Raw genomic sequence first — 16,670 nt, 5'->3', positions numbered from 1 at the left:
TACATTAAAAGTTATCTTATCTATCTTATCTCATTTTATAAAGCGGAACGACTGAGATAGAACAAAAGTTAAAGCAAAATTGTACCTACTTTTCTTGATGTGTGCAATAAAACGCACCCAGAGCCATCGCTTTCTGCTAAAAGGAAAAAAAAAGAGAGAGAGAAAAGTTACTGTTTATTTAGAATAGAATAGAATAGAATAGAATAGAATAGAATAGAATAGAATAGAATAGAATAACAGAGTTGGAAGGGACCCTGGAGGTCTTCTAGTCCAACCCCCTGCTTAGGCAGGAAACCCTTCAGACAAATGGTTTTATTCAACCTCTTCTTAAAAAATTTCCAATGCTGGAGCATTTGCTGATGGATGGATGGATGGATGGACTGAACGGTTGGCTGACCTTCATTTGGGGTAGCTCTGTGCTCAAGCTGACCTATGCAAAGTCTCCACAACAGCCCCGTGAGGTAGGACGGACTGAACGAGGCCAGCAAGCTTAAACCTGCATTGTGGGCTTCACTATATTATGGGGGTTTAAGCCAGAGTCTCCCCTTTCTTCCCAAATCAACACTTTATCTATTATTAACAGTTTTTTCGCTACGGAAAGAAGAATGCAAACTTTGTTGAAACTCTCAACCGGGGTTATTTATATAAAGGTTTACCATACTACCTTAAAAGATTGGATCGTGCCTCTCCCCACTTTTCCCAGTAGTCCTCGACTTACGACCACAATCAAGGTGATAATTTGTATTTATTATTTATTTATAAAATATATTGGCTGCCCATCTTACCATAAAGGTAACTCTGGGTGGCTTACAGACATAATAATACAGGTAGTCCTCGATTTTATGACTACAATTGAGCCCAAAGTTTATGTTGTTAAGTGAGAGGTTAAAGGCACTTATTTTACCACCTTTCTTGCCACCATGGTTAATAATTTAGCTTATGATTGTTAGATTTAATACCCTGTATTTTGTTCTGGGAGGTCCGGCGGGGGGGAGGGGGTTTGGGAGAACGAGGGAGGGGGGAAGACGGGAGGCTGGGGAGGGGGGAGAGGAAAGGAGGGGTAAATCTTTGTAAAACTTTTTCAATTAAAAAAAAAAAAATAAGCGACATCTGAAAACAAACCTACATTGCCCCTGTTTAACCTAGTGGAGGAAAAAACACAACCCCTTTATATTGCAGGTAGTCCTCGACTTATGACCACAATTGAGCTCGAAATTTCTATTGCTATGCGAGACGGTTGTGAAGTGAGTTTTGCCCGATTTTACAACCTTTCTTGCCACAGTTGTTGACGGAACCATGGCAGTTGTTACGTTTAGTCACGCGGTCGTTAAGTGAATCTTGACTTTGCTTGTCCGAAGGTCGCAAAAGGGGATCACGTGACCCCTGCAACCGTCGTAAATATGAATCGGTTGCCAAGCGTCTGAATTTTGGTCACGTGACCCCGGGGGGGGGGGGGATGCCGTAAAAGTTGTGCGAAAAACGGTCATCATAAGTCACTGTTTTCAGTGCCATTGTCACTTTGACCCGTCACTAAATGAATCGCCGTAAGTCGAGGAGTATCTGTAGTACGGTTCGACGGCAGACGGAGCCCTTTCCGTTGGCAGACGATTCCTCCCCTCAATTCATATTTTAATCAGCTCTTCCGAGCTACGAGAATAGACGCAACGGGAGCTGGAAATGAAATTAATTTTCATTTCATGCGAAAGCCAGGCGCAGCAGCATCTGAATGCAAGCATCCTAAAGCTGTTTTTTCTGTTCTATTTTGGACCCGCCGAGATTATTTCATCACTATTCCTCAAGGATTTTTGTTTATTCGGGATCTCCAGAGCTGAAATGAATTAATTTCAGGGTTGGGAGATGGTTTTTTGTTTTCGTTTTTTTTTAATTTGCATTTATATCCCACCCTTCTCCGAAGACTCAGGGCGGCTTACACTGTGTCAAGCAATAGTCTTCATCCATTTGTATATTATATACAAAATCAACTTAATTGCCCCTAACAATCTGGGTCCTCATTTTACCTACCTTATAAAGGATGGAAGGCTGAGTCAACCCTGGGCCTGGTGGGACTTGAACCTGCAGTAATTGCAGGCAGCTGCTGTTAATAACAGACTGCATTAGCAGTCTGAGCCACAGAGGCCCTGGTGTTTTTTGGTTTTTTTTTAAACCAGGGCGGTGGGTGGAAAGGAAATGGAGACTGAACGCTTCCAACCGGCTATGCCCCCCCACCCTGCCAGGAAATCTGCCGGAGTCGGGCTCCCATCATCCCCAACCACTGCATCCTCGGCCTGGCCGAGGATGATGGAAGGGATAACACTGCACATCTGGAGGTCAGGAGGCCCGGCGGACGACGCTCCGTTTTCCTGGCCTGATCCTAAAGTTTCAACAATATGGAAGTTGGAGAAAGAGAGATCGTCCCAAGCCTTGCATTGCATTGAGCTATAGAGACAGTCCTTGACTTATGACCACAATTGAGCCCCAAATCCCCGTTGCTACGCAACATGGCTGCTCAGCAAATTTTGGCCCACTTTATGACCTTTCTCACCACCGGTGATTAAGTGAATCACCGCAGTTCTTAGCTCAGCAACGCGGTTGTTAAAATAAATTTTTAACACGTGACCCCAGGCCACTGCGACCGTCATAAATACGAGTCAGTTGCAAAAGCGGCGGAATTTTGATCACGTGACCATAGGGGACGCGGCAGTGGTCCTTAAGGGTGAAAAACGGCCGTAAGTCACCTCTTTGCTGTTGCAACTTGCAACGGTCACTAAACGAACGGTTGTAAGTTAAGGACTACCTCCCGATGCTTGTCGAAGTGCCAAAGGTTCTGTTTTTCAAGAGGCAACTGGACTTTCTGGTTTTTCTTTTTTTTTTTTTACTTTCTTTCTTTTTTTTTATAAAAAAGTTGTATTTTTAAATTCATATCCAACAACTCATCTAATGTACAGTTATATACAATTAGTCGGTCTTGCCCAGTCACCACCCCCTCCTTTTAACTCTCTTCCCTCTTCTACCTTCTTCTACTTTCCAGACCTTCCTCCCCTTCTCTTATCTACATCCTCTCCTCCCTCCACCCTACACTTTCCTTCTCCCTCTTCTACCCCTCTTCCTTCCTCTTCTCCTCTTTCCTACCTCCTACTCTCTCCTCTTTTCTCCCTCCCCACCATTCTAAAATGGTAGCTGGGCAGACCCGACCCTACATTAATTATATTTATACATCTTCAATAATCCCTGTACATTAACCATCACTCCATCCTCTACCCTCTAGGGGCCTCTGGTGACTCAGACTGCTAAGACAGTCTGTTATTAACACAGCTGCTTGCAATTACTGCAGGTTCAAGTCCCACCAGGCCCAAGGTTGACTCAGCCTTCCATCCTTTATAAGGTAGGTAAAATGAGGAGCCAGATTGTTGGGGGCAATAAGTTGACTTTTATATAATATACAAATGGATGAAGAGTATTGCTTAACACTGTGTAAGCCGCCCTGAGTCTTCAGAGAAGGGCGGGATATAAATGCAAATGATAAAAATGATACCCTCAACTACACCCCCAATTCCCCTCCCCCTTACCCCCCCCCAACTTCCCAGAACAAAATGCAGGGTATCAAAACTAACAATCATAATCCAAAATAAATCTTAAATTATAATCTCTAGTCACTCCACACATAATCACACTCTCAATTCCCCTCTCCTTCAAAAATATATCTAATACAAAATATTTCCTAAATTTACTCATATGCTATTCGATATTTTTTTATCTGATACTTATTTTGAATATAATCAATCCACATTTTCCATTCTAAAATATATTTTTCTTGTGTGTAGTCTTTCAAATAAGCAGAAATTTTTGCCATTTCTGCCAGATTTGATACTTTAAGTGTCCATTCTTCAATTGTAGGTAATTCTTCTTTCTTCCAATATTGAGCAATCAAAAGTCTTGCGGCTGTTATTAAGTTCAAAATCAATTTAGTCTCTATAGCTGTACAATCCATAATTATTCCTAGTAGAAAGAACTGTGGAGTAAACTTAATCTTCTTTTTCAGAATGTAGAACATTCTGGTTTTGAAGACGTTTCGCTTCTCATCCCAGAAGCTTCTTCAGCTCTGACTGGATGGTGGGGAAAGGAAGGATTGATACCCCTTGCTGACAGCTGGTCATTTGCATCCTTTTTAAAGGGTCGTTGAGACCACTTGGAGGTCGGTCTGTGTCCTTAGTGTCACCTGAGTGGTGCAAATAGGTGTGGAAACTCCTTGGAACTGCTGTGTTGTAAAAAAGTTCCACACCCATTTACAATATTCAGGTGACCCTGAAGACACAGATAAACCTCCAAGTGGCCTCAACGACTCGCTAAAAAGAATGCAAATCACTACTTTTCTGCAAGGAGTATCCATCCTTCCGTTCCCTGCCATCCTGTTAGAGCTGACGAAGCTTCCCAGAATGAGAAGCGAAAGGTCTTCAAGGAAAATGCTCAGGCAGTAGAGAAGCCTGTTATTAGAACACAGAGCCTGCAATTACTGCAGGTTCGAGCCCGGCCCAAGGTTGACTCAGCCTTCCACCCTTTATAAGGTAGGTAAAATGAGGACCCAGATTGTTGGGGGGGCAATAAGTTGACTTTGTAAAAAAATATACAAATAGAATGAGACTATTGCCTTACACACTGTAAGCCGCCCTGAGTCTTCGGAGAAGGGCGGGGTATAAATGTAAAAAAAAACCAAAAAACCAGAAAGTCCAGTTGCCTCTTGGGACAACTGAGGACACAGACAAACCTTTTGATAACTGAGGACACAGACAAAACATTTGCTAGACCAATTCTAGAATACAGCTCGCCTGTCTGGAACCCTCACCACATTTCTGACATCAATACAATTGAACGTGTCCAGAAATATTTTACAAGAAGAGTTCTTCATTCCTCTGAAAATAACAAAATACCTTAACCCACCAGATTTGAAATCCTAGACTTAGAAAACTTGGAACTCCGTCGCCTTCGACAAGACCTAAGTTTAACTCATAGAATCATCTATTGTAATGTCCTTCCTGTTAAAGACTACTTCAGCTTTAATTGCAATAATACAAGAGCAGCCAATAGATTTAAACTTAATGTTAACCGCTTTAATCTAGATTGCAGAAAATATGATTTCTGTAACAGAATCATCAGTGTTTGGAACACTTTACTTGACTCTGTGGTCTCTTCCCATAATCCCAAAAACTTTATCCAAAAACTTTCTACTGTTGACCTCACCCCATTCCTAAGAGGACCATAAGGGGCGTGCATAAGCGCACAAACGTGCCTACCGTTCCTGTCCTATTGTTTTTCTTTTTCTTCTTATATATATATGCTTATACTTCCTTATATTTCCTCATATATATGTTTATATACTATATAATCTTTTTTTGTATGATACTTATATATATTGTTGTGACAATAAATAAATAAATAAATAAAATAAAATAAAAAACCTCCAAGCGGCCTCAACGACCCTCTAAAAAGGATGCCAATGACCAGCTCTCCGCAAGGTGGATCGATTCTTCCGTTCCACCCCCATGTCCAGTCAGAGCTGAAGAAGCTTCTGGGATGAGAAGCGAAACGTCTTCAAAGAAAAACCAGAAAGTTGCCTCTTTTAAATAAAAGCACCTTTGAGATTTTGGGACAAACCCAGACGGCTGGAGCATCTCCATAGACAATGGAGACAGAGGCGTTTTGATTAGATGTTCCACGCCCGATGAAAAAGGCCTTAAGCGACCGGCTTCCCGCCTCCGCCATCAGCTTTCTAAAATAAGAATTTATCAGATAGGGAGGGCTATTGTGCGTGGCGACAGAAAAAAAAAAAAAAAGCCGGGCGGTATTAATGCAAGGAAATGCAACCATTGTCTTGCCTAGCGATGTCTCCAAACACCCGTCGTTCGCCTGGAAGGAATTTGTTGGCGCCACTCGAATGGGGCTTCCCTTCGGAGCCTCGCGCCTCCTTTCTACCAATTATTCCAGGAGCCCAATTCCATCCCCTCTGCCTCCCACCACCTCCCGCTGGGATTTGGAAACTATTCAACCGGTCAAGCCGCCAGGCAGGCTCCCAGTGTGTGACTGCGTGCGTTTCGGGAGTCTTTCAGGAAACGCTTGACTCCGAATCTGGGGACAAGCTATTGTGTGAAGAGGTGGGACTAGATCCATCAATTGGCGTTTGTCTGCCCAAGGGCCGGTCCTGCCCCATTATTAGAGCGAACAAAGATGCTTCCTGCTCTGCAAATAGGTTTTTTTTGTTTTTTTTTTTAAATCCAAGCGTGGAGAACTTGGACCAAAAAAAAAGTGTAGATTTTTCTGCGTGTTGTGTTATTCGTTTTGACCGGGACAGATGTTTTAGCCTTTGTAAAATTCGGGGTTTTTAGCCCTTTCGGGAAGCAGACGGATGAGCAAAAGAAAAGTGGAAGAGACACAATTTTAAAAAGTCACATCGGTTAGAATGCAGAACAGGTAGTCCTCGACTTACGATAGTTCAGTTAATGGCAGTTCAAAGTTACAACACCGAAAAAAATTTGACTTGAGCGTTTTTCACACTTAACAGTTCTGGGCTGCATCAACAGAGGGATAGAATCAAGATCACGTGAAGTGTTAATACCACTTTATAAGGCCTTGGTAAGGCCACACTTGGAATATTGCATCCAGTTTTGGTCGCCACGATGTAAAAAAGATGTTGAGACTCTAGAAAGAGTGCAGAGAAGAGCAACAAAGAGGATTAGGGGACTGGAGGATAAAACATATGAAGAACGGTTGCAGGAACTGGGTATGCCTAGTTTAATGAAAAGAAGGACTAGGGGAGACATGATAGCTGTGTTCCAATATCTCAGGGGTTGCCCCAAAGAAGAGGGAGTCAAGCTATTCTCCAAAGCACCTGAGGGTAGAACAAGAAGCAACGGGTGGAAACTGATCAAGGAGAGAAGCAACTTAGAACTAAGGAGAAATTTCCTGACAGTTAGAACAATTAATAAGTGGAAAAAACTTGCCTGCAGAAGTTGTAAATGCTCCAACACTGGAAATGTTTAAGAAAATGTTGGATAACCATCTGACTGAGATGGTGTAGGGTTTCCTGCCTGGGCAGGGGGTTGGACTAGAAGGCCTCCAAGGTCCCTTCCAACTCTGTTGTTATATTATATTATATTAACAATCGCTGCAGCATCCCCATGGTCATGTGATCAAACTTCAAACAACAGGCAGCTGACTCATATTTATGACGTTTGCAGTGTCCCGGGGTCACGTGATCCCCTTTTGCGACCTTCTGACCCGCAAAGTCAATGGGGAAGCCCGATTCACTTAACAACCGTGTTACTAAGTTAACGGCTGCAGTGATTTAGTTAACCACGGTGGCACGTAAGGTCGTAAAATGGGAGAAAATTCACTTAACTCCTGTCTCGCTTAGCAACATAAATTTGGGGCTCGATTGTGGTTGTAAGTCGAGGACTACTTGTATTGCAGGCTAATTCTGCTGAGTGTCTGGAGTTTGATTCTCAGCCACTTCAAGGTTGACTCAGCCTTCCATCCTTCCGAAGTTCGTAAAGTGAGAACCCAGATTGTTGGGGACAGGATGCTAGGTGGCTTTCATGCCTAAAGCAGGACTAGAACTCACCGTCTCCTGGCGATTCACCCAAAGTCACCCAGCTAGTTTTCATGAATAAGGCAGGATTAGAATTCACTAGCTCCTAGTGATTGGCTCAGTCACTCAGTTGTCTTTCATGCCTAGGTGGGACTAGAACTCACCGTCTCCTGGTGATTGGCCCAAAGTCACCCAACCAACTTTCCTGGGTAAGCAGGACTAGAACTCACCGTCTCCTAGTGATTGGCTCAAAGTCACTCAGTTGTCTTTCATGCCTAGGTGGGACTAGAACTCACCGTCTCCTGGTGATTGGCCCAAAGTTACCCAGCTAGTTTTCATGAATAAGGCAGGATTAGAATTCACTAGCTCCTAGTGATTGGCTCAAAGTCACTCAGTTGTCTTTCATGCCTAGGTGGGACTAGAACTCACCATCTCCTGGTGATTGGCCCAAAGTCACCCAACCAACTTTCCTGGGTAAGCAGGACTAGAACTCACCGTCTCCTAGTGATTGGCTCAAAGTCACCCAGCTGGTTTTCATGCCTAAATTGGGACTACAGCTTACAGGTGGTTGGTCCAAAGTCACCAGCCAGTTTTCATGGCTAAGTCAGGACTACAACTCTCAGTCTCCTGGTGGTTGGTCCGAAGTGATTGGACAGCTTTCATGCCTAAGGCAGGACTAGAATTCACCATCTCCTGGCGATTGGCCCAAAGTCACCCTGCCAGCTTTCATATTTAAGGCAGAACTAGAAATCACCATCTCCCGGTTTCTGGACCATCTTCACACCATTTGCTCAGGCACTTTCCTAACATTATCAAGAAAACTAGTAAAATTGAACCCTGGAAGGACTTTTTGCAAACACCGCCTGCATTCCAGAAAGCACTCCCAAGCTCTGGTTTTACTAACTGGAGATAACACGAGCGCTGTAAGAGAGCTTTACAACAGGGAGAAAATATCTGCTTGGTTGCATTTTCTACAAATCCCCCAAGCTCATATTCCCGCAAGCTGAGGAAACCGAAGCCAAGCGGAATAAATCAGGTGTTTGAATGCCCCGCGATATCTTTGCAACGAGTTTTAATTACAATTAGGGTACTACCGCTAGCAACTGGGCTTGTATTTAAAAACTACAACAGACTGTGGCTTCTAGCAACGCTGCGAACCCGCAGGGATTATCTCTGCCTTGTTTTTGACCGACGCTTGGCTCCCTCACACAATGTAGTAATTAGGGAGCCCGGTAATTACAGAGCAAGACCGTGGCAATTACTAAAGAAATCTCCATGGAGGTGTAAGAGGAGAAAAGATAACGAAGGCGTGATCCGAAGCGCCAGAGGAGGAAGAGGAGGCATAAATCACAGAAGAATTTATTCTAAATCAGGTTCGAAATGAAATGCCGTGTTTCCCTGTGAAAATACCACCGCAAAGATTTACACCCGAGATGCCAAAAGAGATTAAACCAAGAGCTACTATCTGTGTAATCCTGGTATAATTCATCACAACAGCAGGCCTCAGGAGCAGGGCTTAGCCCAAAACCTAACTGGCTATTTTTTTTTTTTTTGGGAAAAAAATTCAGCCTGCTTTTGTACAGGTGGCCCTGGACTTACAACCGTTCACTTAGTGACGGTTCGAAGTTACAACGCCACTAAAAAAATAAGGGACTCAGGACCGGTTTTCACACTTACGACCGTTGCAGCCATCTCCATCAAAATTCAGACGCTCGGCAGCGGACTCATATTTATGACGGTCGCAGAGTCCCAGGGGGGTCAATGTGATTCCCTTTTGCGACCTTCAGACAAGGAAAGTCAATGGACGGAGGCCCGATTCGCTTAACAACCGTGTGACTCACTGAACTGCAATGATTCACTGAACAACTGTGGTGAGAAAGGTCATAAAAGAGGTGTGACACTCATTTTTTTTTTGTTTACATTTATACCCCGCCCTTCTCCGAAGACTCAGGGCGGCTTACAGTGTATAAGGCAATAGTCTCATTCTATTTGTATATTTTTTACAAAGTCAACTTATTGCCCCCCCAACAATCTGGGTCCTCACGTGTCATTTAACACGTGTCTCGCTGAGCGACAGAAATTTTGGGGTCAATTGTGTTTGTTAAGGACTACCTGTACTTCCATGAGAAGGAGGGGGGAGGGGGAGAGAGAGAAGGAGAGAGAGAGGGAAAGGGGGGAAGGAGAGAGACGGAGGGAGAGGGAAGGACAGGGAGAAGGAGAGAGAGTGAGAACAAGAGAGAGGGGGGAAGGAGAAAGAGAGGAAGGAGAGAGAGAGGGGGAAGCAAAGGGGAGAGAGAAAGAGAGGGAAGGAGAGAGAGAGAGGAGAAGGAAGGAGAATGAGAGAGATGGAGAGAGAGAGGTAGTGGGAGAGAGGGAAGGAGAGAGAGAAAACGAGAGAGAAGGAGAGGGAAGGAGAGAGAGAGGGAAAGGGAGAGGGAGAGAGACGGAGGGAGAGGGAAGAACAGGGAGAAGGAGAGAGAATGAGAACAAGGGAGAGGGGGGAAGGAGAAAGAGAGGGAAGGAGAGAGAGAGGGGGGAAGCAAAGGGGGAGAGAGAAAGAGAGAGGGAAGGAGAGAGAGAGAGGGAGAGAGAGGGAGAAGGAAGGAGAATGAGAGAGATGGAGAGAGAGAGGTAGTGGGAGAGAGGGAAGGAGAGAGAGAAAACGAGAGAGAAGGAGAGGGAAGGAGAGAGAGAGGGAAAGGGGGGAAGGAGAGAGACGGAGGGAGAGGGAAGAACAGGGAGAAGGAGAGAGAATGAGAACAAGGGAGAGGGGGGAAGGAGAAAGAGAGGGAAGGAGAGAGAGAGGGGGGAAGCAAAGGGGGAGAGAGAAAGAGAGAGGGAAGGAGAGAGAGAGAGAGAGGGAGAAGGAAGGAGAATGAGAGAGATGGAGAGAGAGAGGTAGTGGGAGAGAGGGAAGGAGAGAGAGAAAACGAGAGAGAAGGAGAGGAAGGAGAGAGAGGAAAGGGGAAGGAGAGAGACGGAGGGAGAGGGAAGAACAGGGAGAAGGAGAGAGAATGAGAACAAGGGAGAGGGGAAGGAGAGAGAGGGGGAAGCAAAGGGGAGAGAGAAAGAGAGAGAGAAGGAGAGAGAGGGAGAAGGAAGGAGAATGAGAGAGATGGAGAGAGAGAGAGGGAGAGAGGAAGGAGAGAGAAAGAGAGAGGGAGAGGAAGGAGAGAGAGAGGAAAGGGGAAGGAGAGAGACGGAGGGAGAGGAAGAACAGGGAGAAGGAGAGAGTGAGAACAAGAGAGAGAAGGAAAGGAGAAAGAGAGGAAGGAGAGAGAGAATGAGGGAGAGGGAAAGAGGGAAGGGGAGAGGGGGGAAGGAAAGGGAGAGAAAGAAAGAGAGAGGGAAGGAAAGGGAGAGAGGGAGAGAGAGGGGGAAGGAAGGAGAGAATGAGAGAGAGGGGGAGAGAGAGGGAGTGGGAGAGATGGAAGGAGAGAGAGAAAACGAGAGGGAAGGAGAGAGAGGGAGAGAAAGAGGAAAGGGAGACAGGAGGAGAGAGAGAGGAAAGGAGAGGGGAAGGAGAAAGAGGAAAGGAGAGAGGGGGAGGGAGGGAAAGAGAGAGGAAGAGGGAGAGAGAGGGAAGGAGAGAGAGAACGAGAGAGAGGGAAAGAGAGAGAGAGAGGGAGGGAATGAGAGAGGGGAGAGGGAGAGAGAGGAGAGAGAGGGGGAAAGGGAGAGGGAAAGAGAAAGAGGAAAGGAGAGAGGGGGAGGGAGGGAAAGAGAGAGGAAGAGGGAGAGAGAGGGAAGGAGAGAGAGAACGAGAGAGAGGGAAAGAGAGAGAAAAAGGAAGGGAGAGAGAGGGAGGTGGAGAGAGGGGGGAAGCAGAGGGAGAGGAAGAGAGAGGCGGGAGGGAGAGACAGCATATTGAATCTGGGTCCTCACTTTACCGACCACGGAAGGACAGAAAGACAAGTCAACCAATCTCATGCTTCTACCTTCTACACAAGCGCCATTCCCGATTTGTATCCCGGCTACTTTAGCAACTACTTTAGAAACCGTGCCATGTGGAGTTAAAAGATTTATGTGCAGCCATGGGCGAGATTTCAAAAATCTAACTAATAGCGACGGGGCTTTCAAAACACACACAAACCCACACCGGCAGTAGACAATGCCGACCCACTGAGGTATGGTTAAAATGCTTCCAGACGAGGAAAGACAGGAAACGTTCAAATTAAAAGAGTTTTTAAGTGGGGTAAAAAACAAACAAAAAACTTCCATTGTAAACGGTACGTTGTACCTGGGCCAACTTCTTCAATTGCTTTGGATTACAACACCCGTCCTTACAAACCATCTTGCCTCCACCTCCACCCCCACCCCACCCCACCTCCTACCAAGCTGGGCTTATATATATATATGTAGGTCTTTGGTTATTCGGGTTTTCTCCCGCGTAAAATTGGAAGTGTCTTGGCGACGTTTCCCTCCCTCCCTCCCTCCGCGACCCACCCCCGCGAGAGCCCTTTGGGCCGGCCCGCAGGCCCCGGGAGGCGTGAGCGAATGGAAGGATGCGTTTGGTGGCTGCAGAGTTGGAGTGGAATTTCAATTTCAAACCCCACCAATCCATACATGCAGCAGACCGACACCCACTATGAAGATGTAGCACGACCACAAAGCCAAACAACAGCTATGCAGCTCACCAGCTCAAATCCCCCTGCAACACAGACTAAACTGAGCACAAACAAGCCCCCACCAACACAGGACACACCCCCAGCCAATCACAGCACAACCCCCCCCCATCCAATCAGAGCACAGCCAAGCTCCCACCCAATCAGTTCAAACCCCCACTAGCAGTTAAAAGGAAGAAACAGCTGCGATCACACATTGCTCCCAGAAGCACGAAGCTGAAGCCTGAAGATGACGAATGAGACTTCGTCGAAACGTCGCCAAGACACTTCCAATTTTACACGGGAGAAAACCCGAACAACCAAAGACCTACATACAAACACCCATGAAAACCTCAGAAAACAAATATATATATAACTATATATATATATATATATATATATATATATATATATATATATATATATATATATGTATGTATATATATATATATATATATATATATATATATATATATATATATATGGCATCTGGAAGGCATTAAAATCTAGCCGAAGGCCTAGAGAGGGATTTGACACGGGCTCCTCACTCCAGCCAAAAAATCCGAGAGAAACTCAGGCGATGAACAAGGACATTTCAAATAAAAAGAACATCGCCCACAAATCTACTGCAGGTGGGTCCTCGACTGACAATTGTTCGCTTAGTGACCGTCTGAAGTGCCGACGGTGCTGAAAAAATAAATGGATTGCTTTTCACGCTTATATGACCGTTGAAGCACCCACGTTGGAGATCTGAAGAGGGTGGGGTTTGACTCCCGGCAGTCCACGAATGACAGCAGTTTCGCTTAGTGACCGTTTGAAATGACGGCGGCCCTGAAAAAAAGTGACTTAGGACCCGTTGTTCACACTTACGACCCTTGTGGCCAGCCATGGTCACGTGATCCAAATTCGGACGCTTGGCAACTGACTCATATTTATGACGGTTGCGGTTTCCCGGGGTCACGTGACTCCTCCTCCTCAGCCGCCTCCTCCTCCTCTCCACAAACCCCACTCCCTTCTAGCACTGATGACGTTCCCTAGTTGGGTCATGAAACGTCTCCAAGAAAGCCACCAAGCTCAGAGAGCACCAAGGACCCCACAGCCCTCCCCTCCTCCTCCTCCACTTCCTCCTCCTCCTCCCTTCTAGCACTGATGACGTTCCCTAGTTGGGTCATGAAACGTCTCCAAGAAAGCCACCAAGCTCAGAGAACACCATGGACCCCACAAATTCTCCCATCTCCTCCTCCACTTCCTCCTCCTCCTCCTCCTCCTCCCTTCTAGCACTGATGATGTTCCCTAGTTGTTTTTTTTTTGTTTACATTTATACCCCGCCCTTCTCCGAAGACTCAGGGCGGCTTACAATGTATAAGGCAATAGTCTCATTCTATTTGTATATTTTTTACAAAGTCAACTTATTGCCCCCCCAACAGTCTGGGTCCTCATTTTACCTACCTTATAAAGGGTGGAAGGCTGAGTCAACCTTGGGCCGGGCTCGAACCTGCAATAGTTGGGTCATGAAATGTCTCCAAGAAAGCCACCAAGCTCAGAGAGCACCAAGGACCCCACAGCCCTCCCCTCCTCCTCCTCCTCCTCCTCCTCCTCCTCCTCCTCCCTTCTAGCACTGATGATGTTCCCTAGTTAGGTCATGAAACGTCTCCAAGAAAGCCACCAAGCTCAGAGAGCACCAAGGACCCCACAAATTCTCCCATCTCCTCCTCCACTTCCTCCTCCTCCTCCTCCTCCTCCCTTCTAGCACTGATGATGTTCCCTAGTTGGGTCATGAAACGTCTCCAAGAAAGCCACCAAGCTCAGAGAGCACCAAGGACCCCACAAATTCTCCCATCTCCTCCTCCACTTCCTCCTCCTCCTCCTCCTCCCTTCTAGCACTGATGACGTTCCCTAGTTGGGTCATGAAACGTCTCCAAGAAAGCCACCAAGCTCAGAGAGCACCCCATAACAGCCTTTCTTCTCGCTGCAACTTTATTCCACGTTGTCCAATTTCAAAGGCCATTTTCTCCTTCCATTTATCCTGTTGCAGCCACCTCCAAGCTTTCCCCGTTTTGGGAAGGGACAACCTGGAAAAACGGAAGTGTGCAATTTTATCATTACAGCCCGCTAGTCCTCAAGTGGCTTCAGGTCAGGACGGGCTCCCCAAAAAGAGAGAAGGTGTGAGTCACCTTCCAGTCTACGCAGGATGGGGGATATTTTTTCTTTTTTTCTTGCATATTAACACGGGGTTCTCTAGAGCGAGCCAGGCAATCTGCTGGCCTCCAGGCAAAACAACATGCCAGGCAGCTCTTCTCTCAGCAGAAGCCGTGGGAAGGAATAAAAAAACGAAGCGCTTGCTGATAAAGGAGAACATCTGAAAAATGCCCTGCTAATCGGTTTTGGGAACCAACAGAGGGGGCCCTATTCCTTCCCTTTCTCTTCCTTCCTTCCTTCTTCATTTCTTCCTTCCTTCCCCTCTTCCCCTTTCTCCCTTTCCCGTCCCTCAGCCTTCATCCCTCTCTCCTTCTTTCCTTCCTCCCTCCCTCCCTCCTTCTACTTTCTTTCTCCCCCTTCCTTCCTACCTTCCTTTCTCCTCTTCCCTCCCCTTTCTTTTCCTTCTTCCCTCCACTCCTTCCTTCGTTCCTCCCTCCCCTTTCTTTCTCTCCTTCCCTACCCTCCCCCTCCATCTCTCTCTCCTTTCCTTCCTTCCGCCCTCCCTCCTTCCACTTTCTTTCTCCTCTTCCCTTCCTCCCCTTTCTTTCTCCCCTTCCCTCAGCCTCCATCCCTCTTTCCTTCTTTCCTTCCTTCCTCCCACTTTCTTTCTCCTCTTCCCTTCCTTCCATCTCCCTCCCTCTCACCCTCGTTTCTCCTCTTCCCTTTCTTCCCTCTCCCCCCATCCCTCCTTCCTTCCACTTTTCCCTTCCGTCCCCTTTCTTTCTCCTCTTCCCTTCCTTCCCTTTCCCTCCCTCCCTCCTTCTACTTTTTCCTTCCTTCCTTCCTTCCTTCCTTCCTTCCTTCCTTCCTTCCTTCCTTCCTTCCTTCCTTCCTTCCTTCCTTCCTTCCTATCTCCTCTTCTCTTCCTCCCTCTCTCACTTTTCTTTCTCCCCTTCCCTTTCTCCTTCCCTCCCTCCCTTCCTCCTTCCCTCCCTTCCTTAAATTTATTGGCTTGCCCATCTTACCGCACGGTGACCCTGGGCAGCTTAAGCTACCGTATATAAAAAAAGACTACAAAACGATAAAAACACAGAATGCGATAGTTAAAAGACTTATTTGCAGCTCTTTAACCCTCATCATTTATGCGGGAGAAGAAAGCCTTGAACATCCTTCAACTGTAGTCCTGGAGGTTTATTTATTTATTTATTAGATTTTTATACCGCCCTTCTCCCGAAGGATTCAGGGCGGTTCACAGCCAAATAAAAAACAGTAGAAAGTACACAATAAAACAATAATTTAAAAACTTATTAAATATAGGCCATAATTAAAGGTTCAACAGGAACCTTTCCCAGTAATTCGCACATTGCAAATTGGGCACAAAGGCAATGTTGTGTCTCGCTCGCTTTCCCCGCAGCCGGGGCCTTCTTATCTGCTTCCGAACGCTGAGGAATGTCCTAGCATGCCTCCCGGCCCCAGCCCTGGCTCCATGCCCAGACAGGCTGAAGAGGAAGAAATACCTCCAGCCCCCAGCTCTGGCTCCATGCCCAGGCAAACGGAGCAACTAGACCCCTCCCCCTCCCCCACAGCATGTGAGCCTGAGGAAGGTCAATTACCAACAGCTGAGACTGGAGAGATCCTCGCTTCAGGAGAATTGATAAGCGGGCGTCAACAGAAGGAAGGGAGGGGCAGGCCGGGATAAGTGCTGAATCATGGAGCCACACCCCAAAGGACCTTTTTTCTGGCATTCTCTGAGTCAGGCAAAGTCTACCTTATCTTGCTGAAGTCACTTTCTGGTCTCCTGCCTGCCTTGAGAACTTTGCTAGGACTTTGGCAGAGCTGCAGAGGCACGCCTGATTCGGATTTCCCTGACCCGGCCGTCAGCGGAGGAGTGGGATACGACAGGCAACCTGCATCCAACCTGAAACTAAGGAGGAATTTCCTGGCAGCGAGAACATTTTAATCAATGGAAGAATTTGCCTCCAGAAGTTGGGGATGCTCCACCGCCGGAAGTTTCCAAGAAAAATTTGTCTGAACCGGAACAGGATCTCCTGTTTGAGCAGGGGGTTGGACTAGAAGACCTCCGACGTCCCTTCCAACCTTCCTCTTCTATGTTCTAAACCTCTGGAGAATTCCCATTTGCAGCTCAGATGCCTCAGAAACGAAGCTAACTTTCTTTGTCTTGAATGGTTCCCCAAGGATTTTTTTTAAAAAAAACAAACAAAAAACAATTTCACTAAATACATTTATCAGTTCATTAACGTCTGCGGCACAATTTGCAGCTGCTAAGGAAGAGAGGATGTAGGATGATACTGGAGCGTATCCAACTCAGGAATATAAATTGCAGATCT

The 16,670-nt window shown here is 46.3% G+C and overlaps 1 protein-coding gene across 1 annotated transcript in view; it reads right to left on the bottom strand.

The window, feature by feature from the left end:
* SLC4A11 (solute carrier family 4 member 11) overlaps positions 1-16,670 on the bottom strand; it is a 90,672-nt gene that overhangs the window by 67,378 nt on the left and 6,624 nt on the right. The window contains exon 2 of the mRNA XM_058193522.1: positions 90-136. Within this exon, the coding sequence (XP_058049505.1) occupies positions 90-136 (47 nt within the window). The remainder of the gene's footprint in view (positions 1-89; positions 137-16,670) is intronic.

This window comes from Ahaetulla prasina, chromosome 8 (assembly GCF_028640845.1).
Source record: "Ahaetulla prasina isolate Xishuangbanna chromosome 8, ASM2864084v1, whole genome shotgun sequence".
In the NCBI taxonomy this organism is placed as follows: domain Eukaryota; kingdom Metazoa; phylum Chordata; class Lepidosauria; order Squamata; family Colubridae; genus Ahaetulla; species Ahaetulla prasina.
Note: the sequence above shows the minus strand (reverse complement) of the source record. Positions and strands in the feature narration are given on the sequence as shown.